The following is a 23,541-nucleotide window of genomic DNA, read 5'->3' as shown; positions in this document are numbered from 1 at the left end:
ATCTTCTTTACCTCATAAGGCAGGGCTTTATCAGCTTGGAGGTGCCTGGGGCTGCATCATCTTCATACTCTTAGCCAGCTGTAGAGAGGGTGAACACTGGGGGTGCCTCTTAAGCTCTGAGGGTTCAGGTCAGAACGATGGGAACGACTCTCTCTGTGGGCACTGGGAGACATGGGCAAAAGGTGCCTGGAAGGTGATGATCGCTGACCTTCAGAGGCCACTTCTACCCATGCTGCCATCAAGAAGCAAGGACATGGCGTATCAGTGGGTGCTGTATGTGGCTGAGTCGATTTCTGAGCACTGGGTGTGGAAAGCGCTGTCCTCTGAGCCACAACAGGAAGGTGTGGGTCCTCTGTGGATGAAATCTTCAGAGTGGGGTGCTCAGGATGTGGGTGCAGCCCTCCAGACCAGCAGTGGCTCTCCTCATCCCATCTGCTGTAAGAAAGAGCCTGGAACTTCTGGCCAAGATGGAGGCGTAGGTAGACACACCATGCCTCCTCGAACAACCAAAATAAGGACAACAACAATTCAGAGACAAAGTAACAACCAAAACTGAAAGAAAATTGAACTGTATGGAAGTCCAACAACCAATGAGTTAAAATAGACACATTCATCCAGACTGGTAGGTAGGGCGGAGTCGGGCAGAATAGCGGAGAGGGGTCGTGGAACAGGAAGCAGTGATACCAGGCATGCAAGACACCCTGGGCACACAAAGCAGCACCGGGCAGACCCTGGGCACCCAGGTGGCGGTTGGCAGACCCCCGGTGTGGGGTGGCAATGGACAGACCCAGCGAGGCAGCGATTGAGAAGCGAGGCACCATGCACAAGGCAGCTGGCTGACCAGGCAGTGGTCCCACATTCACGTGCATGCGCAGATAACTGGGGAGCGAGACAGATCATGCCGGGGTCCTAGTGCCAGGAAATAAAGCCTCAAAACACCGATTGAAAACACTTGTGGGGTTGAGGCACCTGGAGAGACTCCCAGCCTCACAGGAGAGTTTGTTGGAGAAACCCAAAGGGTCCTAGAATGTACACAAGCCCATCCACACGGGAATCAGTACCAGAAAGGCCCAGTTTGCTTGGGGGAAGCAGAGGGAGGGACTGAGGTGCAATAGAGAGTGGAGCAAAGAGCCATTTTTTTCCCTCTCGGACCCCGCCCCCACATACAGCATCACAACCCAGCAACTTGGGTTGCCCTGCCCTGGTGAACACCTAAGGCTCCGCCCTTCATTCGTAATAGGTGCGAACAGACCAAAATATGGCTCAAGCAGAAAAACAGCTTAAAGCCCCAGAGCCCATACTTTAAGCAACCAAGAGATAGCCAACATATCAGATGTACAGTTCAAAATACTGGTGATCAGTATGCTCAGTATGATCAGTATGCTGGTTGATTTTAGTCACAAACTAGATGAACAAAAGAAGGCTACACTAAGTGAAATGAAGAAAAATATACAGGGAACCAATAGTGATGGGAAGGAAACTGCATCTCAAATTAATGGAGTGGACCAGAAGGAAGAAAGAAGCAACCAAACAGAAAAGGATGAAGAAACAAGAATTCAAAAAAATGAGGAGAGGCTTAGGAACCTCCAGGACATCTTTAGTGATGGGAAGGAAACTGCATCTCAAATTAATGGAGTGGACCAGAAGGAAGAAAGAAACAACCAAATAGAAAAGGATGAAGAAACAAGAATTCAAAAAAATGAGGAGAGGCTTAGGAACCTCCAGGACATCTTTAAACATTCCAACATCCAAATTATAGGAGTACCAGAAGGGGAAGAGGAAGAGCAACAAGTGGAAAACTTATTCGAACTAATAATAAAGGAGAACTTCCCCAGTCTGGCAAAGGAAATAGACTTCCAGGAAATCCAGGAAGCTCAGAGAGTCCCAAAGAAGTTGGACCCAAGAAGGAACACACCAAGGCACATCATAATTACATTAGCCAAGATTAAAATGAAGAAGAGAATCTTAGAAGCGGCAAGACATAAGGAGACAGTTACCTACAAAGGAGTTCTCATCAGACTGTCAGCTGATTTCTCAAAAGAGAGCTTACAATCGAGAAGGGGCTGGAAAGAAGTATTCCAAGTCATGAAATCCAAAGATCTACAACCAAGATTACTCTATCCAGCAAAGCTTTCATTTAGAATGGAAGGACAGATAAAGTGCTTCTCAGATAAGGTCAAGTTCAAAGAGTTCATCATCACCAAGCCCTTATTATATGAAATGTTAAAGGGACTTATCTAAGAAAAAGAAGAAAAAAAACATGTATACTAAAATGATAGCAAACTCACAATTACTAACAACCACACCTGAAATAAAAACAAACTAAGGAAACAACTAGAACAGGAACAGAACCACAGAAATGGAGATCACATGGAAGGTTAGCAACAGGGGAGTGGGAGGAGGGGAAAGGGGGAGAAGGTACAGAGAATAAGTAGCATAGACGGTGGAGAGAAAATAAACAAGGGGGAGGGCAAGAGCAGTGTGGGAAATGTAAAAGCTAAAGAACTTAAGACACATGGACATGAACTAACGGAGGGGAATGTGGGAGGGAGAGGGTGTGCAGGGTGGAGGGGAATGAAGGGAGGAAATGGGGCAATTGTAATAACATAATCAATGAAATATATATTTTTTAAAAAGAGCCTGAAACCTAGTAGCTGTTTTGGACTCTGTTGCTTAACTAGTGTCTGGGCTTTGGCCTGTATAGCACCTGGTATTTACTAAAGAAATGACTAGTTTTCCTGGCTAAGCACACTGTATAAAGGGGAGGAAATGATGAAACGTGTTGAGTGGCTGATTAAGAGAGACAAAGTGATGCACATATCCAGACCTTAGGGAAAAGAAATTGCAAAAAATGTGTAAATATTTTTCTCTAAAGTTGAAATTGTCTTGAGAACATGTTTAGATTTTTTAAATGGCACTGGGATAAGAGCTGTCTTTACTTGGTAAAATGACTGGATAGGGATTTATAGGTTGTCTTTACTTAACATGGATATACTATTAAACTTGGAATCTAGTATGCTTGGTTTTCTTAAGAAAATCATGATTCTTTGGGATAGGATTTTTAAAAGCTCTTTACCTGAGGCTATGTTTATTGCTTTTAGAGAGAGAAGAAGGGAGGGAGAAAGAGAGAAGGAAACATCAATGTGAGAGAAACATTGATTGGTTGCCTTCTAGACCCATCCCAGCTGGGGATTAAACTTGCAACCCCAGTATGTGCTCTGACAGGGAATCAGGCCCGCAGTCTTTGGTGTACAGGACAATGCTACAACCAACTGAACCATGGGTCAGTGCTGAGCTGAGATTTTGTTTTTTGGGTCTTTTTAGAGTAATTCCTGCTTTCCATTTTTTTCAGATATCAGACTGGCTCAGCCAACTCCCATTGTTCATTGTGACCCCCTAAATCCTTATCTGTTTCTTGGAAGGTATATGCTGTACCCTCAAGTTCGATTTTAGACCAGGAAGTGATTTTATATTTGTATTTTTGTATCTGTACCCTTTCCCACAGTGAGAGTTTAATCAAGTCTGAGTTTCTTATGGTTTCATAGATTTTACCCCAAGTATGTCTTTACTGATTTGTTAGCACTGCTTCAGGTTCGCTTAAGATCCCAGGAGTCTGTATTCTCAGGGAGAGTCATCCAGCCCCAGTTGACTTTTCACTGTCCTGGAAATTTTAAACTCATTTATTAACCTGTTTTTACTTGATCCAGACTCTAACCAGCCAAAACGTTGAGTAGTCTTCAACAAGATACTTAAGTTGGCCCCTTTAAGAGATAGCAGTGGAGGTCCTTGTTGAATGGTTGGTCTACACTGAGCCCTGACAATCACTCTAAGGCTAGAACTCTTGAAGTTAGTTGGAATGGTGTAGACAATTTTCAGAACTGAGCAAAATGAGTATGGAGGGTGGTTACCTAATAGGTCCCATATCTCAGGGATGAGGAGAGCAGAGGACACTGCATCATGGATACACTAGGCCTGCCTGAAACCCCGAGCTTCAAGTTAAAGATCGACAGGTAGTTGACAGATCAGGGAAAAGTCAGTCAGGGCGCACACCAACATCAGGGGATGTGAGCACTAAGCCAGTGTCCTGCTCCAGGCTAAGCTGAGTTGGGCTGGGCCTCAAAGGTAGAAACCAGCAAGTGAAAGGACTGGGAGAAGAGTAACAGGCGAGAGTAGAGAAATGTGGCCACTTGCAGTCCGCAAATTCTGGTTTTTCTAAGTCTGTGTTTCCAGCCTGGACCCTCTTCTGAGTTCCAGACCTTGTGTTGGACCTTTCTGTTGGAAAATGTGTCAGAGCCAACGTGCCTCAAGCTGCCTGTGTCCTCTGCCTCCAAATCAGTGCCCTCCTCTGTCTTTTTTATTTTGCTTGAACCAATTAGAACTTTTAGTTTTTTCTTTCAGCTTTCACATTCACATATGTTGGTCACAGAGACTTACCAGTCTTAGAGACTTACCATTTCTTACATCTCCATACACAAGAGCTCCTTGAGGATTATCAGATAGAATTATCAGTCAGATCACCATTTAAAAAGTAGGAAATTTGGCACAGTCACGATACTCTGCCTGTACTTCTGTTGCTCACAATCCTCTCTACCCTGCTTTTCTCTACCTAAATTCTACTGACCCTTCAAGCTTTCTCCGCTTCTCTAAAGCCTTTTCAAGCGAGCCCAATACTTTTTTCTCTCTTTCTTGGATCCTGGCTTGATTGTTGGTGCTCTTTATTTGGAAGTTAACCAAGCTTTTCATGTGATGAAGCTTCTAATAGTCATGGGATGATAAAATTATATTGCTAGAAAGGCTCCTATCATTCACTTAGTCCAACACTCTCGTTGTATAATGAAGAGATGTGCCCCACGTCAGATGGCTAAAAGGGGCCGAGTCGGGTTGAACTCTATGCCTTCATTCCCAGACCAGTACTCATTCTGGTTTGTCATACCTGCCTCATTGAATGCTAGTTTATGTTGGTATTGAATCCTGATGCTATTTTATTTGGCATGAGTGAGTGAGTGTGTGTGTGGTGCCTCATTCAGCACACAGCAGGAATGCTTGTCGGGGTGATCTAACTGCTGTAACAAACAACCCCCCAGATCACAATAGCTGGCAGCTAGTGTGGTGGGTGGAGTTTAGATTGCTTCACACAGTCATTTGGGAATCCAGGTTCCTTCTGTATTTTAATACCATTATCCTTGATATGTGGCCTCTAAGGTCACTGCAAGGGAGAAGGGAGATCCGTGTGAAGGAGACTTGTATTGGCCATCCTTGGAAGTGGAATTCACCACTTCCACCTGTATTCTGTTAGCCACCTGGGCTCTACCATGGGAATTTAACTGCAGGAAGTCTGGGCAATGTTTCCCAGAAAGGAAGCAAAATGGATTTGATGAGTGCATGGCATTTTACTCTGCCACAAGAAACATTTACCAGTGTTAGGGCTTTTTTTTAAAGCCTCCATTAGAAAATCTGTAAGTCCTTATCCAATGTTTTTTGTATGCACCTGTCTTCCCATATCCTGTGCCTTGAACATAATAAGGGCTCCAGTTGAATAGTTGCTCAGAGAAGGCCTAAAGATCATATGGTACCCATTATGCTTCACTGTACTAGGCAAGCACAGAGTGAGACTGACTTTATGCATATGTGTAACTCACGGTCCACAATGGGGAGGAACAAGCTGGCTGGGGTGATTGCTAGCCAGTAAGTTTGATGTATACGTATATCTCTAGACCATTTTACCTTCTCTGTGTATTCCTTAGTCATTCAGTACAAGTATCTTTTTTCTCTTCAGAGATGGGAAGTTACTGCTTTTCAGAGCATAAAGTGTTAGATTATGCTCACATTTAGCATCATCAGATATTCTTGCTTTTCTCCAGTGGTCCAAGAACTCAATTTCCAAATCAGCAAACACTTATTGAGCCTCAAATATATATACCATGTGCTAGCAATACAAGGATGCATAAACATTGTCCTTGCTTTTTTAAAATCCTCACCCAAAGATATTTTTATTGAGAGAAAGAGAGAGTGAGCAAGAGAGAGAGAAATGTGAGAGAAACGTAGATCTGTTCTCTCCTGTACGTGCCCTGACTAGGAATCGAACCTGCATCCTTTGGTGTGTGGGATAGCTCCAACCAACTGAGCCACCTGACCAGGAGTGTTCTTTGCTTTTGAGAAACTGAGTTCAATAATTATAATATGGTACTGTGTATACATCAGCAGCAATAGGTGTAATAAATTTGAACATCATCATCACTGTCATAATTAATTTAAGCAAAAAGCCTCTAAGATCTCTTTTTATTTGAGTTAGCTAAGAGGTTGGGAATGAAAAATTACATTGTCTTATGACAATTTTCTTTGCTAAGACCGTGGTAGATAAACATAACATCTTGACCTCTTTTGTATTTCTAAAATCAGATATGTCAGAAGATACAAAAATGGAAGATATCCCAAAAGAATGTGAAAATATTCCTTCTTTGGTTGCATTTGGAAATCTCAAAGAAAACGTGACTGATGTCATGTTGATCTTGTTGGTGGAGAACATAAGTGGCCTGTCCAGTGATGATTTTCAAGTGGAAGTAATCAGAGATTTTGATGTTGCTGTGGTTACCTTCCAAAAACATATAGGTAAGATTAAGTGACATTCGTTTTTAGTCTTCTCTGCACCACACTTTTGGGATTTGGGACACTTAGCTGATGGAATGTCTCTGGAAGTTGGATGCTTTTTAGTAGCTAGTAAGAGGAGTCCAGGTTAATATAGATCCTTTTTTATTTGAAAGAGAAATAATTTTGCTTTGAATCCAAATTCTGGTGTGTGTGGAATCGACTTTCTCGCAAGTCCCCCGGGTGCCATGGACGAAAGTGAATAATGACCGAGACAGGACGGCTCTGCTTGGGGAGGAGAAGTGAGCTGTGGCCAGTTTTTCCAGGGAGACAAAGGCCAGAAGCAGCTAGTTTCCTTGAGGAAAAAAAGGCCCACGAGTGCCTTCCTCCATAGCCTTTTATTGGGTTGTAATACACAGGAATACAGGGTGGCAAGGATCGAACAGTAGGTAACATTTCAAAGATATCTGAGGGCTTCGGAGTCTGAGTCAGTGTCTGTCAGGAAGAGAGTTGTAGAAACTTTGGGAGACATACTCATTTCCTCTCTGACCCTTAACATAGGAATGAAAGCACTCTTAGCAGAGCAGATTTCACAGGTTTATCAGGAAGTCTTTGTGAAGCCAGATTTTCCCCAGGACACGCTCTAGCAAGGCAGGGAGCTGCACCTCTCCCCAACAGATATTCAGGCTTAAGGGAATTAGAGCCAGGAAGCACTTCTCCCAGAGGACATGGGGGGGGGGAGCTATGTCAAAGCGGGGGTGGTGGGGTGGGGGGTGCGAGAGTCCATTGCTCTTTGTTGCAGCCCCCCCAAGTCCTTCCATGAAGGCCTCCCAAGTGATCGAGTCCGGCTTAGGTTGCCCCCCGCTGTGAGGGGTCTTACCCGTTATTGACTTCTGACCAAGCTTTGGGGGTAAGGAGAGGAAACTGAGGCAGCGTTTGCTACCAGAGACAAGCTTTGTCTCCTGCAGCTCACATTCCAAAGATTGTCCCTCGCCCTTAGCCACAAGGGGTACAGATACAATTCCTAAAACTAGGCAGAGCGGTCTACAACAGGTGTGTTTAATAAATTAAACTTTATTGTATGAGCTGTGTGTGTGTGTGAGAGAGAGAGACAGACAGATAGAGAGAGAGATGGAGACAAAAAACACCCCCAAAATGAAATCTGAAGTCCAAGGTTATTAAAGTGATTCCATGCATGAGTACTCATTTTCACATGGGTACCTCATTGTGAGAAGTAAATATTGATCTGTGTTACCAAACTGGACTTGAAGGTAATAACAATAATAATAGCAAACACCTACATGGTGTCACTATAAGGCAGGTGCTATGCTAAGTCCTTTACATGTATTAATTGACTTGTTCCTTTCAACAACCTTTTGAGATTATTGTCATTCCTCATTTTACACTTGAGGAGACAGAGGTGCAGAGTTGCTAATAACTGGGTAAACTGGATTCGGACCCAGGCAGCATCACCTCTCCGCAGCCTGTTGTGTTATCCCCTTTACCGTGTGTCTTCTTTGTACTTTTATGGTCACCCACATATGCAGTGAGAGAAAGTGCGTGTGTTGCAGCAAATGAGTGGGCTTTGAGGTCTGGGGGAGGAATCTGTGGTTTGGAAGAGCCATCTCCAGAAAAACAAGGACATTTTCCAATTTCAAGCCTCACTATTCCATAGCCATGGCAGTGGGTTGGTTAATTAAGAGCACAGATCATAAAGTTGGAATTCTAGCCTCCCCATTTAACTAATTACCTGAGGTTGTCTGAGTTACTATCGTATGTGTGCCTTACTTGCCTCACCTATAATATGAGGATAATAATTTCTACCCAATATAGTTTCTGTGAAGAGTAAATGAAATAATGTTTGAAAAGCTCTTAATGTAGTACCTGNGAGGGCTTCGGAGTCTGAGTCAGTGTCTGTCAGGAAGAGAGTTGTAGGGAGACACTTTGGGAGACATACTCATTTCCTCTCCGACCCTTAACATATGAATGAAAGCACTCTTAGCAGAGCAGATTTCACAGGTTTATCAGGAAGTCTTTGTGAAGCCAGATTTTCCCCAGGACATGCTCTAGCAAGGCAGGGAGCTGCACCTCTCCCCAATAGATATTCAGGCTTAAGAGAATTAGAGCCAGGAAGCACTTCTCCCAGAGGACATGGGGGGGGAGCTATGTCAAAGCGGGGGTGGTTGGGTGGGGGGTGCGAGAGTCCACTGCTCTTTGTTGCAGCCCCCCCAAGTCCTTCCATGAAGGCCTCCCAAGTGATCGAGTCTGGCTTAGGTTGCCCCCCGCTGTGAGGGGTCTTACCCGTTATTGACTTCTGACCAAGCTTTTGGGGTAGGGAGAGGAAACTGAGGCAGCGTTTGCTACCAGAGACAAGCTTTGTCTCCTGCAGCTCACATTCCAAAGATTGTCCCTCGCCCTTAGCCACAAGGGGTACAGATACAATTCCTAAAACTAGGCAGAGCGGTCTACAACAGGTGTGTTTAATAAATTAAACTTTATTGTATGAGCTGTGTGTGTGTGTGAGAGAGACAGACAGACAGATAGAGAGAGAGATGGAGACAAAAAACACCCCCAAAATGAAATCTGAAGTCCAAGGTTATTAAAGTGATTCCATGCATGAGTACTCATTTTCACATGGGTACCTCATTGTGAGAAGTAAATATTGATCTGTGTTACCAAACTGGACTTGAAGGTAATAACAATAATAATAGCAAACACCTACATGGTGTCACTATAAGGCAGGTGCTATGCTAAGTCCTTTACATGTATTAATTGACTTGTTCCTTTCAACAACCTTTTGAGATTATTGTCATTCCTCATTTTACACTTGAGGAGACAGAGGTGCAGAGTTGCTAATAACTGGGTAAACTGGATTCGGACCCAGGCAGCATCACCTCTCCGCAGCCTGTTGTGTTATCCCCTTTACCGTGTGTCTTCTTTGTACTTTCATGGTCACCCACATATGCAGTGAGAGAAAGCGCATGTGTTGCAGCAAATGAGTGGGCTTTGAGGTCTGGGGGAGGAATCTGTGGTTTGGAAGAGCCATCTCCAGAAAAACAAGGACATTTTCCAATTTCAAGCCTCACTATTCCATAGCCATGGCAGTGGGTTGGTTAATTAAGAGCACAGATCATAAAGTTGGAATTCTAGCCTCCCCATTTAACTAATTACCTGAGGTTGTCTGAGTTACTATCGTATGTGTGCCTTACTTGCCTCACCTATAATATGAGGATAATAATTTCTACCCAATATAGTTTCTGTGAAGAGTAAATGAAATAATGTTTGAAAAGCTCTTAATGTAGTACCTAAGACATAGTAAAGAATCAATACAGAGAGCTATTCTTATTTCAAATTTATGATTATTTCTTATAAAGGTAAAACTAAATGGACTTGCTTTTATGCACTGATCAGAACTTTGAATGTCCCTGGCTGATGTAGCTCAGTGGATTGAGTGTGAGCCTGCGAACCAAAGGATCGTGGTTCGATTCCCAGCCAGGGCACATGCCTGGGTTGCAGGCCAGTTCCCAGCAGGGGACACATGAGAGGCAACCATACATTGATACTTTTCTCCCATTCTCCTTCCCTTTCCTTCTAAAGATAAATTTTAAAAAATCTTTTAAAAAAATGCTTTCAAAGAAAAAAACTTTGAATGTCTACTATGAGTGTTTGTCTAGGTGCTGTGGGTATAGAGGTGAATAATTCTTGGTCCCTGCTCTTGGTCCCCGAACTCATATGGAACAAGGAGAAAACCCATGTGTAATGAGTAGTGAAGATGCAAGAGAAGAAGCTGCCCTCCCTGTGCTGTGAACAGCAGGCTGTGGGGAATGGGAGGAAAGGGCACCCAAACAAGGGGGCTTGGCTTTGCCCTGCCTACTCCATTCTGTGAAGTTTAGACTCCAGCTGCACCAGTCTGTTGGGTCCCAAATATACTGTGTTACTTCATGGCACTGCTGTGCTCTCTGTCTCATCATCATGGGCCCATCATCGATATTTATTTATCTGAAAGAGTTAACTGAGCTGAGTCTCAATGGAGGAATAGGACCAAGATAAAAAATTGGAGAACATTTTAGGCACAGGAAATTATATATACAAAGGCAAAAGAGCATGGCTTTTCAAAATAATGACGAGTTTCTGTGGCAGTATGGAAAATAAAATGAATGGCAGGGAATAACCGAAGGCGAAATTTAGAAATTTGTTTGGAGTCAAATAGCAAAGGGCCTGTAAGCTTAGCTACAGAGTTTGTGAACTCATGCCTTCAGGTGATAGGGAGCCATTGAAGGACTAAAGGAAGGGGTGAAATGGGATTTGTATGGTAGAGAGAGTACTCAGGTGGCCCTGTCAGAGCGGGTGGAGAGGGCTGTGAATGGAGGAAGGAACACACAGCTCAGTGGCAGTAATCCTGGTAAGACGAATGTTGTTCAGAGAATGGGAATTTTAGGGGTGTGATTCTCATTTAGGAGTTAAAATCTTGCATCTAAAAATTGAATGCTTAGCTCTTTCCTTTATCTCAAATAATATTCGAACAGTTTTTTTCTATGTGATATAAAGATATAATCATAATTTTCTGAATGGTTGATTTTGGTTTGAAGATCCCATGAAATTTGTTGATGATTGTGCCAAGAACCGTTCAGTGAAAAATCTTCAGCTTTCTCCAAGACTTCTGGAAGTGACAAGAAAGATCAGGGTCGAAAACCTGCCACCTGGTGTTAACAACGATAATTTGAAATGTTTATTTGAAGACCCTCAAAACGGAGGGGGAAGAGTTGTCAATGTTGAATATTTTCCTGAAGAGAGTTCAGCACTGATTGAATTTTTTGACAGAAAAGGTAATTTCTATTAGCCTGATTTTGTAAACCTCACCAAGCGTAATTTAAACTGTATTAGCAGATCTTAACAGTTATTAGTTGAATTCTGATGTATTCTCTGACTATTTCTTATTCATATATTTAATTGGTAATCCAATTTAGGAATCTCGTTCATTTGGCATATGATGCTTTTTTTTTCTTTTATTTATTTTTTTTATTTAATTATTTTTCAAGTACAGTTTTCTGTCTATTACTCCCATCCCATCCCACCCCCCATGCTCCCCCCTCCCTCCCATTTTGGCATATGATGCTTAATGTGTCCAGTGATTCAAACTTTAGAGGAGTATTGTCAGATTTTTGAAGGATATAAAGAGATTCTCTCATGAGTTTCTACCAATGATGAACTGAAAAATATGTAATTCTTAAAATCCTGGAAATACTGTATTAAAAAAGAAATGTGTTTTGGCTGTATACTTGGTAGAAATTCTTCAGTTAATTTCAGCAAGCTTAGGTAAAGAAATAGTCAGAAACACATACAGTTCCTAGACAGTGGCAATACTTCCCCTCCTACCTTGTCATTGTCATCATTCGGAAATTAGTAGGGCTGATTTCCCACAGTCGGTGGATGCCTGCTGGATTGCTCTGGGCTGTGACGCTGTGAAGACCGTGTCCAGTTGAACCGTAGAGAAACACTCCTGGGCGTTGTGTGGACATAGAGTGCCAGCTCTCTGAGGCATGTGCAAAGTCAGCTTGGAGAGTCTGTTGATGTTTAGAGGTCAAGGCTGAGGAGTAGGAATTAGGGGACCAGATTCCTTAGGGAAAGAAGGAACCTTGTGCTTGGTGTTAACTGGGGGAGCATGAGACAGGATCATGTCATGTGCCACCAACTTAAGAAATGTTGTTTCGTGGGGTACTTGGAGGAACCCCTCTTCAGCTTTTTTAAATTGGAGAAAATGGGGTGAGGGTGTGGTTTACATTAAAATGGACTTAGGGACCTAGTGTTCCTTGGGCAAAGGAACAAAAGAGGACTTTCTGTTGCGTGTTCTTTAAATCTTCCTCAGCCTGTGCTTGGCCTCAGGTAGAGAGTTACATAAATCTGTCTACCGTGGAAGTTAACTTCCAGCTAATGGTGGGAGTGGACAACTTAGGGCCTTTCGAACATCTGGAGGGCATGGGGCAGTTGTGTATGTCCCCAGGATGTCTAGTTACATGTGCACCACTAAAAATATGAACTATTGATTAAGATTTATTTCATACCAGAGCTACACCTCTGCACACTAGGAGTCTCTTAAAGGAGACTCCTAGGAGTCATGTGAAAAGCCATTTCACCTGACTTTTTTGCATCATCTACTGTGTTGGCCTCACCTCCTCCTCTAACCTCACTCATTCCCTGTACTTCAGGGTCTGAGATCCGCTGACCTTCCCTTTCTCTCTCCGGACATTTGTGTAGGTCTGCAGGGTGCTACAAAGAGCAGTTATAGACATTGCTGTCTAGGTGTTGCTATTACTGTAATCCTTATTTTATGGATAGAGAGCAGGATGACAGCTGAGGGGGTGGGAAAGTTAGGAGGTGGGTGGATTGATCAAAAAGGAAAAAGGACTCATGGATACGACACAGTGTGGTGGTTTTGGGGCGGGGGGAAGAGACAAAAACAGAAACAAAAACAAATGAAGAAACTTAGGGACAGAAAGATCAAATAACTTGACAAAGGTTACAGAGCTTGTGTAACTAGGTGCTATTCCAGTAAAGTAGCAGGAAGTAGGTTGTAGCTGGGACAGGGGAGGTGAGTCAGTTTCTGGGATGAGCAATTTGATGACTTTGAGGATGACCTTGGTTTGGACCCCCAGTAGAAGGGCAAGAGCATGGGCTTTGGGGTCAGACAGATTCTGGCTTGAGTCTTAGCTCCAATATTTACAGCACATGACCCTGTTCAAGTTATTTAATCTTTATTAATCTGAGTTTTATCATTGGTAAATAGTGATGATAACGTTTGCCTTAGTGTAAAGAATATTTTGGTGCTCCAAGCCCAGCTTGTCTAAGAATCATGCTATTTACCATTTCTTGCATTTCTCACAATGTCAGACTTCACAGATGACTTAGATTCCATTAATAGTGCCCCTACCTCAATGGGTTGTTAAGATTAAATTAAGTAAACATGTATAAAGCACTTAGACTAGTGTCTGACACATGGTAAGCTATGATAATTATTATTATGCTCCTCTCCTGAGAAGTATTCATGGAATCTAAGTCATCTGTGAAGTCTGACATTGTGAGAAATGCAAGAAATGGTAAATAGCATGATTCTTAGACAAGCTGGGCTTGGGGTGCCAAAATATTCTTTACACTAAGGCAAACACTATCCCCATGCTTGTGACCAAAGTCATATCCACTTCTTAACCTGGTGGTGATAGTGTTATCAGAAAAACAGAGCACAGAATTCACGTAACAGGATTTCAACATAGAGTGATCTTGGCTGTAAAGTAATTATTCAGTTAAGCAAGGGATACGTATGCAATGTTAATACACATTCACTGGTCTTTGAGCACTCTGAGAGTAGAGCTGCTTTTAATACCGTGCTACATCGCAGTTCTACAGGCGTTAGGATTTTCCCCTCTCTGGAATAGGAAAGGTTTTGTTCCTGTGTTTGTTTGTCTTCATTTGAAACATATTACTCTGGGATTACTTCATTTTATTTCTTTCCTTTTTAGTGTTAGACACCATCCTGACCAGGAAACTTGATCTCAATAACATGCCGCTCTCTGTGTTCCCATACTACACGTCTCTGGGCACAGCTTTGTACGGCAAGGAGAAGCCTCTGATCAAGCTTCCAGCACCATTCAGAGAATCTTTGGATCTTTCTTTATGGAAGTTCTTATACAAAAAGAATCACCTGGTTGAGGCGATAAATGAAGAAGTGGGCCGTTTTCACTGTGAGCTAACGTGGTCCCAGCTCAATGGTGAAGTTACTATCAGACCCGCGGCCACCTTAGTCAACCAAGGAAGACAGACAATCAAGAACTGGAAGAAAGATGCTTCCTCGGCGTTCTCTGGCATCAGGTCTAGATATAAAGTCTCCAAATTTAAAGCAGATCCAGTAGTGTGGGACACTATAAAAAATGATTTAGAATATGAAAGCATTTTGATCGAGTTCGATGCGCTTATGGGGATTGTAACTTTGGCAGGGAAATCAGAAGATGTGCAAAACAGTGAGCCACAAATCAAGGAATTAATAGAAAACACCAGTCAAAAAATTAAGAGAGAAGAGCAAAGTGTGAAGGAAAAAGTGGCCCTCTCTCCAGGAAAGTATTCTCTTTTGCTCTACAGCGACCTGGGGCGCCTCCACACGGAGTACCCGGAGATGGAGATTTCTTATGATGAAGACACTCAACACATGTGCTTTAAAGGCCTCGGTGTGGATGTGTATAAAGTAAAGTGTGAAGTCCAGGAAAAGGTGTATGCCATGGCTCAGAAACACATTCAGCTTCCGCCTGAAATTTTTCAGTTTTTGCAACAGGTTGACTGTGCAGAGTTCTCCAAGTCTTTTTTTATAGCACAGAAAATTCTTGCAGTTTGTGAGCTAGAGGGTACCACTGTTCTCTTAATCGGCTGTTCTACTGAAGTCCTATTAGAAGCTGAAAAGCATATGGCCAGCGCCTTAAGTTATAAGTGCATAGACATTGAGGTTGGGGAATTTCTTAATAGCAGGAAATGGAAAACGATCACTGGCAATTTGCTTAAGAAACATAATTCCTCTTCAAAGACTGTAATAATCAGTGAGTTAACTTCAAAAACCCCACCGGAGGCCATTATTGCAGGCTGTGTGAAAGAAGTACACGAGATCTACAGCCTCCTTTTGGACTTTGTGGGAAAAAACATGAAAATAGAGAGATTGGTTGAAGTAAAGCCTCCCTTAGTTATTGATTATTTAAAGGCAGAGAAGAAGCTATTCTTACAAAAGATGAAGCAAAAGAAGTTAAATGTTCAGGTGGATTTCAATCCTGGGAGCAAACCAAAGGGCATTTTGCTAACTGGCTCGAAGGCTGAAGTCATGGAGGGAATGTACATCCTGAGTCAAGCCAGGGATTCAGTCTGTGTTAAAAGTATCTGTATTGATGAGCCAGGGGTCAAGCAGTTATTCCTGGATAAGGCATGGTATTATAAACGTGAGGTACGGTCACATGGCTGCTTTGTGGAACTGCTGCAGAACGAAGAAAGGGAGAGAGGTGGCGCCGTTGGGCAGAAGTGTTTCTTTCGGGCAGTGGTGGTCCCCGGAGTCTCTCTGATCGTACAGCAAGGCGACCTGACACAGTTTCCTGTTGAAGTGGTGGTGAACGCGGCGAATGAGAACCTCCGGCACAGCGGGGGCCTTGCCGCTGCCCTTTCCAAAGAAGCTGGCCCTGAGCTCCAAGCAGACTGTGACCAAATAGTGAAGAAAAAAGGCATAATCCCAGTTGGCCATGCCGTCGTTTCGAGAGCAGGACAGCTCCCATATCGCCACGTCATCCATGCAATAGGACCCAAGTGGAAGAGGGATGATGCCCAGGGCTGTGTGCTCCAGTTGAAGGAAGCCGTGAGACAAAGCCTCCAGTTGGCTGAAAAACTCCAGTACCGATCCATAGCCATCCCTGCCATTAGTTCTGGAGTCTTTGGCTTTCCCATATCTCAGTGTGTGGAGGCCATCGTTTCGGCAGTCAAGGAAACCTTCCAGTATAACTGGGATGGATGCACCTTGAAGGAGATTTACCTTGTGGATACATCTGAGAAGACTGTTGAGGCCTTTGCTGAAACTGTGAAAACTGTATTTAAAAACACCACGCCTGATACTTCTCCCCAGCCTAGTGTACCAGCTGCAGTCCAGCCCAGCTTGAGAAAGAAGGATGGAAACAGCAAAGTGCTGTTGTGCCCCGGTGGCCTGAGGATCCTGTTGGTGGAAGAACAAGTGCAGAATGCCACGGTGAGTGTCTGTCTACAGCGTGCCCACCGAGAGGTGCTGCAACTCCAGGGAGTCTCTCGCCAAATGAAGATTGGGATCAAGGGCAGAATTAAAGGAGAGAATCCCATGTCCTCCATCCTGTCTTGGAAAGAGGTTTCCTTAGAAAATTGGGCTACTTCATCTCAGCATTTACTGATGGAGATTGGCCAGTTATGTGTGGGGACTGGCAATGTATTCAGATCCCTAGGCTTTTAGTAAATGTGAAAATCCACGATAATAACTTGCAGTTACAAGGCTCGGTACTTTTCCAGTGCCTTCACACCTGTCATATTTTGGCAAATCTAAGGTTAATTTCTTAACAAATTTACTGATATCAGATACAGAAAAAATTAGAGCACAGAGTGGGGACAGAAGAAAGGGATCTTGTCAATGGAGCTGAACCAGGTTGAGCAGGGCACCCTGAGTCTGCAGGACCATCAGTGCCCAACACCAGTAAGAGAACGTGGGAAGGAAAGTAGAGGCCTGACCTGGGAAGGGCCTGGGTGTTACATGGGGACAGTTCTCATAGGTCTGCCAGTGGGTGATTTTTTTTTTAAAATGTATTTAACAGCCTTTTCAACACAGGCTCTGCCGAATAGGAGCGGCAGCTCTGGAGGGCTGCGGGCGGGCCCAGAGAAGGGGTTCCTAGGGAAGGCCATTGGCCTGTCTTCTTCAGAGAAATGTCTATTCAGATCCTTTGCCCACTTTTAAATTGGGTTATCTTTTCATTACTGAATTTTAAGAGTTCTTTATATATTTTGGATACAGGTCCCTTACCTGATAGATGATTTGCAAATATTTTTCCCATTTTGTGGGTCATTCTCCTTAAGCTTAGATAATAATTACAAGAATAAGAGCTGCCCTGGCTGGTGAGGCTCAGTCTCGTACATTGAAAAGTTTTGGGTTCAATTTCCAGGTCAGGGTACATACCTAGGTTGCAGATTTCATCCCCAGTCAGGAGGTGCACGGGAGGCAACCAGTCAATGTTTCTCACACCGGTGATTCTCTTCTTCTCTTCTCTCCCCTTCTGTCCTCTCCCCTCCCCTCCTCTCCACTCCCCTCCCCTTCCCTCTCCCCTCCTCTCCTCTCCTTTTCTCTCTGGTTCTCTCTCTTCCTCTTCCTTTCTCTAAAAGCAATGAAAAAATGTCCCCAGGTGAGGATACAAAAATAATAGCTAACATTGATTATTTAATATGTGTCAGGCACCATGCTAAGTGCTTGGCTTGTATTTTCTTATTCAGGGCCATGAGGTGGATTCCAGGATAATTACTCTTCTCAAACAGATGAAGGAATGAGACTTAGAGGGGTTAAGTAATTTGCCAGAGTCCCACGGCTAACAAATGGTGGAGCCAGGATTGGAGTTTGTCCAGGCTCTTAACCATTGCACTTTTTCAAAAATATTAAAAATAATTTTGTTTCTCATTTGAGAAACCAAACAAATAAATAAGAAACTCTTTTGACCACGAGTCAGTAATTGGAAGATTACCATCTTCCAATTAAGATGTCCATCTTGAACATCAAATAAATAGTAAGACATTCCTTCCATTCCTTTTACTCCTGTAGGTGTTTGGCTTCTGATGCCACAGTACCTGCTGAGTGTTGCTCCTTGTTGACCCATGCAGGGCAGCTTTGGAAATGACTCGGTCACATTCCTTCTCCTCTCTTCTCTTGGTACCTTAATCTAGCTCATTAACCTGCTCACGTTAACTGTCCTGCTGAAAAGCTTGCCTGGCTCTTCACTGTCCGTCGGGAAGTCCACTTGGCCTAGCACTTCAGGTCCTCTGTAGACTGTCCCCAGTGTATCATTTCTAGCCTGGCTCGCATCATTTTGCTGCGGAAGCTCTCTATCAGGTCACACTAATCTGCTATTAGCTCACAACCTACCATGAATGTGTTCCCTCTTCTGAATGACTTCCCTGTCTCTCTCTGCCTGCTGCAACTTGGCCAATTCTAGGACCCCACATCACTCATGGTGTTTTCACTGGCCACTGAAGCACTTCCTCTGGACTTCTTCATTGATCCCATCCCATGAGTGGTATGGGATACCATGATATATTGCTTTTTGACTGCTCTCTTTTCTCCTGAAGTGTAATTTAAGTAAGTGTCTAATAATACTTTGTCTTGGGTGGCATTTCAGTCTCTGAAAACATAATCATCTTAGTTGTCTTCCATTATGCCAAGTCAAGTGGCTTGAATATAGTAATCTTTGATGAATGCTTTTTGTTGGAATTTGAAACAAATTGTTGATTTTGTCTTTAAGACCGACGTTGTCGTCAACTCCATTCCTGGCAATCTTGAGCTTAATAGAGGGCCCCTTTCTCAGGCCCTCTTAAAGAAAGCTGGGCCAGATCTCCAGAAGGAATTGTACACAGCTGAACAAAAGCTGCCTGTTGATGTGGGCACAATTCTCCAAACCAGTGGTTGCAATCTGCATTGTCATCAAGTGCTTCATGCGGTGGCTCCGGACTGGCAAAATGACAACACATCACGCAAGGTAGGGCCTGGTTTTAAATTCTCCAGGAATTGTGTGCCCCTTTGGACTCCTTCCAGTATGATGTCGATTGGGCCCTGTCTGTTTCTCTTCTGTAATAACTTCACATTCTTGGCAGATATTATGGCCCTTTTTGGAGCTGTAGCTGATTTCTCATGAAGGCTAATTAATAATAAAAATTGATTATAGTACTCAATCATTATTGGGGCTAGGAGAGGGTTATATTGAACATAACACACCTTTAGTGAGGAAGGCAAGGCGAGGCCATGAGGAATGGAAGAGCACAGGGGTTAGAACGGTGGGGGCTTTGCTGCTTTCCTTCACTCTGAGTGAGTTGGACTCTTGGGAGAGTTTCTCCCATTCTCTTTTCCTTTTCCTGTGTTCTTTTTCTCACTTCTGACTGCCCTTAGCCTGCCTTTGTTGAAAGCAAAAAGAAGTGGGCAGAGTTCACAAGGTTGCTAAATTCTTATTTTTTTGGCTATAGCTTCCATTTCTGGACAGAATATATAAGGATGTGCTTTGTACTTTTCAGATAATGGAAGACATAATCAGAAAATGTTTGGAAACCACGGAGAACTTGTCCTTAAAATCAATTGCATTTCCAGCCATAGGAACAGGAAACTTGGGGTTTCCTAAAACCATTTTTGCTGAATTAATCATTTCAGAAGTGTTCAAATTTAGTAGCAACAATCAACCAACATCTTTACAAGAGGTCTGCTTTCTGCTGCACCCGAATGATCACGAGAATATTCAGGTATGGCCTCACTCGTTTCTGCATAGTTTGGCAATTTGAGCCCTAATGGTATCCCATGTCTTCTTGGTGTATTAGGTTGTTTCTTTCATGTTATTTCTCATATAGGAAAGTAAAAAGAGCACTGTAGACTCGTTTTATCATGGCAAATTTCAAGCAAATTTATGGATATAAGAAAAACTTTAACTTCTTGTTAAGGAAAATTTCAAACATACACAACAGTAGACATAATATTATATAATATAATAAACCCCCCTTCTACCCATCCCTATCTTCACTGTTATCATCTTATGGCTAATATGTTTTATCTGTATCTTCATTTATTCTACCTTTCTCCTTAATACTTTGAAGCAAATCCCAGATATACATTTTACCCATAAACAATTCAGTATTTACTTTAAAAAGTAGCATAACCACAGTACTATTTAACACACAAAAGAAATTGACAATCATTCCTTTATTTCATCGATTATCAAGTCAATGTTCAAAATGCCAACTACCTCATAAATGTTTTGTTTTTGCAGCTTGTTTGTGTGACTCAGAATCTAAATGAGGCTTACATATTGCAATGGAGTTGACATGTCCTTAATTCTTTTTTAATGGGTAGGATTCCCTTTTATATAAACACAGGAATTTTTATGCATACTATGAAAGCACAGGTGTGGCCTTACAATAGGAGATTGTCAGGATGAAATACACCTCAACTCAGCACATCCCCATGGGAATAGAAGTGGGACCAGAAGTGCTAGAACCCTCTTCAGTCATTGAGTCCATTGACCAGCTCCCATCTGCTGAACATCAGCCAGGGGTGAGCCATCGGACTCTATTGTGGGAGAACAAGAGGTATTTGATGAGGCCATTGTCCCTACCCTCCAGGTCCTTAGAGTCCAGTAGAGTAAATGACATTAAATGTTTGAAAAGTTCCATGACAGTGCAAGAATTAAACAAGTAGATTAAGGCCAGTAACCCAGGCGATGTCCATGGATCATTGGACTATCTGAATTTTTAGGTCATACTTAATTTTTTTCTAGATCTAAATACTACCTTTAAGTTCTTTGGGAGCAAAGAAATCTTTCTTTTTAAAGATTTTATTTATTTATCGTTAGAGGGGAAGGGAAGGAGAGAGGGAGAAATATATCAATGTATGGTTGTCTCTCATGTCTGCCCCATCCCCCGCCCCCCCAGAACTGGCCTGCAACCCAGGCATGTGCCCTGACTGGGAATCGAACTGCGATCTTTTGGTTCACAGGCCCACATCAATCCACTGAGCTACACCAGCCAGGGCTAAGCTTTAATTTAAAAAAAAAATTAAAAATTTAATTTTAGAGAGAGGGGAAGGGAGGGAGAAAGAGATGAGACAGACATAGATGCGAGAGGGAAATGTTTACAAGGAGGAAGAAAGTGATGATTTTGGTGTGTTACTGTCAGGCAAAGAAATGGAATTCACTGGACCTTTAACCCTGAAATACAGCCTCTTGCTGCAAAATGCACTACTTCCCTAGCCGTTCCTCTCCTGGCACAAGTAGGAAGTTAAAATTGAAGTGCCTGGGTTTTTGTGATTGTCTTTCCCTTAAAGCTGTATGGATATCTAATAACTGGCAAGTTATTTGCTCTTACTGATTATGAAAGTAATACATATTCATTGTAGAAGCTTTGAACAATATGAAATACATAAATTCATTTAGTCATATTTCATTCTAGTCTTCTATACATATGCACTTTGTAAGATGGTGTCATATAATGGAAGTTATTCTTCTTTTGTTTACTAGTATAAAGTGAGTATTTCCCTATTCCATGAACTATTCTTTGAAAATGCACTTCTTAGTGTGCTAAATATTTTATCACATGGATATGCCAAAATTTATTTAAACATTTCCCTTCTGGATTTTAAGCTGTTCCATTTTTTTCTTGATTATAGAAGCACTGTAATGAACATTTTTATATTTATATCTTTGTTTTTATTGTTGATAATTTTGATGAGATACTATATTATTTCATGTAGAAATAATATATGTATTTTTATAGCTTTAAAAATCAATAATGATAATAAACAATATTTTGAGAGTTGTTCTCTTGTAAATATTTGTGGATGCGGGCTCAAAACTGTGATGAATCAAATTCATTCACCTATGGAGGACTGCGGTGGTCATAACTGTCTTTGTAATTCCAGGCATTTTCAGATGAATTTGACCGAAGGGCTAATAAAAATTTCGTCAGTGACAAAATTCCCAAGGCTAAGAATACACAAGGTTCAAGTAAAGATTTTTTCATTTTTATTTTATTCTTTTGTTGTTGTTCTTATTTGTTGTTTCTTTGGGGGTTCGATAAAGACTTTAGATTGAGAAATTATTTCTAGTTGTTAGATAACTACCAATAAGTGAAAAATGATAGTGATGATTTTAATGGGAAAATCAATCTGTGATAATGATTCTAAATTACATTCCATACACCTGAGCAGGCAAGACATTGCAGTGTATGCGTGATCTGGAGCGGAAGAGCCAGCAGGGCAAGTTAGACAATCTGTACAATGGGTTGTTAAGTAGGGATGAGGCTACTATTTCCTAGGGATGATGTGACCCGTGTTCTCGGAAATGGACACATTTACAGAGACAACGCCAACCAAATGCTTCTCTGTCAACTTTGCTGTTACATATTTGACTTTATCCTATTTGGAGTTTGCCGAGGCTTCTTGAATCTCAGTCTGTATGCCTTCCATTAGATGTGGGACTTTTTCAGTCATTTCTTCAAATATTTTTTCTGGACTGGTCTCTCTCTCCTCTCCTGGGCTCCAGTAACATGAATGTTAAGCCTTTTGATACCCCTCCCTGAGAATGTGTTTCTTTTCCTCTTTTAATCTTTTTTTTCTCTCTGTTCTTCAGATTGGCTAATTTCTATTGACCTACCTCCAAGTTCACTGATTCATTTCTCTACTACATTATTGAGCCTAACCAGTGAATTTTTTTTATTTCAGATATTGTATGTTTAAGTTCTAAAATGTCCATTTGATTCTTACTTTATATTTCTCTGCAGATACTCCTGTTTTTCTGTTAATTCATAATCATTTCCATTCATTCGAACATGTTACCTTTGACCTCAGGGAGCGTATTGATAGTAGATGCTTTAAAGTCTTTGATAATTCCAACATCTGAATCATCTTGAGATTAGCACTTGTACTGAGTGTCTTTATCCTTAAGAACTAATCACATTTTCTTGGTTCTTTATATGACAAGCAGTTTTGGATTATAGACTGCTTATTTTAAATATTACATGGTGAAACTTGGGTCTTGTTAAAATCCTCTGGAAAATAGTGGCTGTTGTTTTAGCAGGAAGGCCATCGGTTAAGTTCATCCCAACAGTTGTGTCTCACTTTGTGGGTGGGCAGCAGCTGCAGCGTCACTTAAGTTCTCAAAGCCCTTGCTGTGCTGCTTGGGACTGTTCCCACACGTGCAGCTCTGGGGCGGGCTCAGGATTTATTCCAGTTCATCACAGAAGAGGGGATCCCCTTCTTCAGGACTCCCCTCACATTCTCTGGCTTGCAGGGGCCCATTCTCCAGCCTCCTGCCAGAGAGACAGTGCTCTCGTGGAGTTTAAGATACCTGTTCTGTTGCCTCATAAACTTTGTATGATCAGGGTTGCCCTTGGGTAAAGTGGAGAGAGAAGAGAGGGAAAAAATAACAGAGAATTCCCACCCACCTATATGTGCTTTTCAGGCCACAAGGGCCCTTTTTTCTGATTCTTCTGGATAGAAACACAGAATGCCTCTTGGAATTTTAGCTCCCAGTGGTGCTCCTATTGTGTTCCGCAACTGGGGTCACCTTGGGGGTAGGGTCTGTATTACCAAGGAATTAATATGGAAAATAAGGAAGATGCCTGCCACGCTCTTAAGCTCACAGGACTCCCTATTCTCAGTCCTCCAGCCACAAAGACAGGGATCCT

At 42.3% G+C, this 23,541-nt stretch overlaps 1 protein-coding gene across 1 annotated transcript in view; it reads left to right on the top strand.

Annotated features, from left to right (window-relative positions):
• PARP14 (poly(ADP-ribose) polymerase family member 14) overlaps window positions 1-23,541 on the top strand; it is a 50,799-nt gene that overhangs the window by 7,695 nt on the left and 19,563 nt on the right. Inside the window, exons 4-9 of the mRNA XM_037051475.1 lie at window positions 6,400-6,609; window positions 11,175-11,411; window positions 14,100-16,345; window positions 18,624-18,857; window positions 19,387-19,608; window positions 21,776-21,860. Of these exons, the coding sequence (XP_036907370.1) occupies window positions 6,400-6,609; window positions 11,175-11,411; window positions 14,100-16,345; window positions 18,624-18,857; window positions 19,387-19,608; window positions 21,776-21,860 (3,234 nt within the window). The remainder of the gene's footprint in view (window positions 1-6,399; window positions 6,610-11,174; window positions 11,412-14,099; window positions 16,346-18,623; window positions 18,858-19,386; window positions 19,609-21,775; window positions 21,861-23,541) is intronic.

Source organism: Sturnira hondurensis, unplaced genomic scaffold (genome assembly GCF_014824575.4).
Source record: "Sturnira hondurensis isolate 20B ecotype Veracruz unplaced genomic scaffold, ASM1482457v3 Scaffold0007222, whole genome shotgun sequence".
Classification (NCBI taxonomy): domain Eukaryota; kingdom Metazoa; phylum Chordata; class Mammalia; order Chiroptera; family Phyllostomidae; genus Sturnira; species Sturnira hondurensis.
This window is presented reverse-complemented; position numbering and strand designations above follow the sequence as displayed.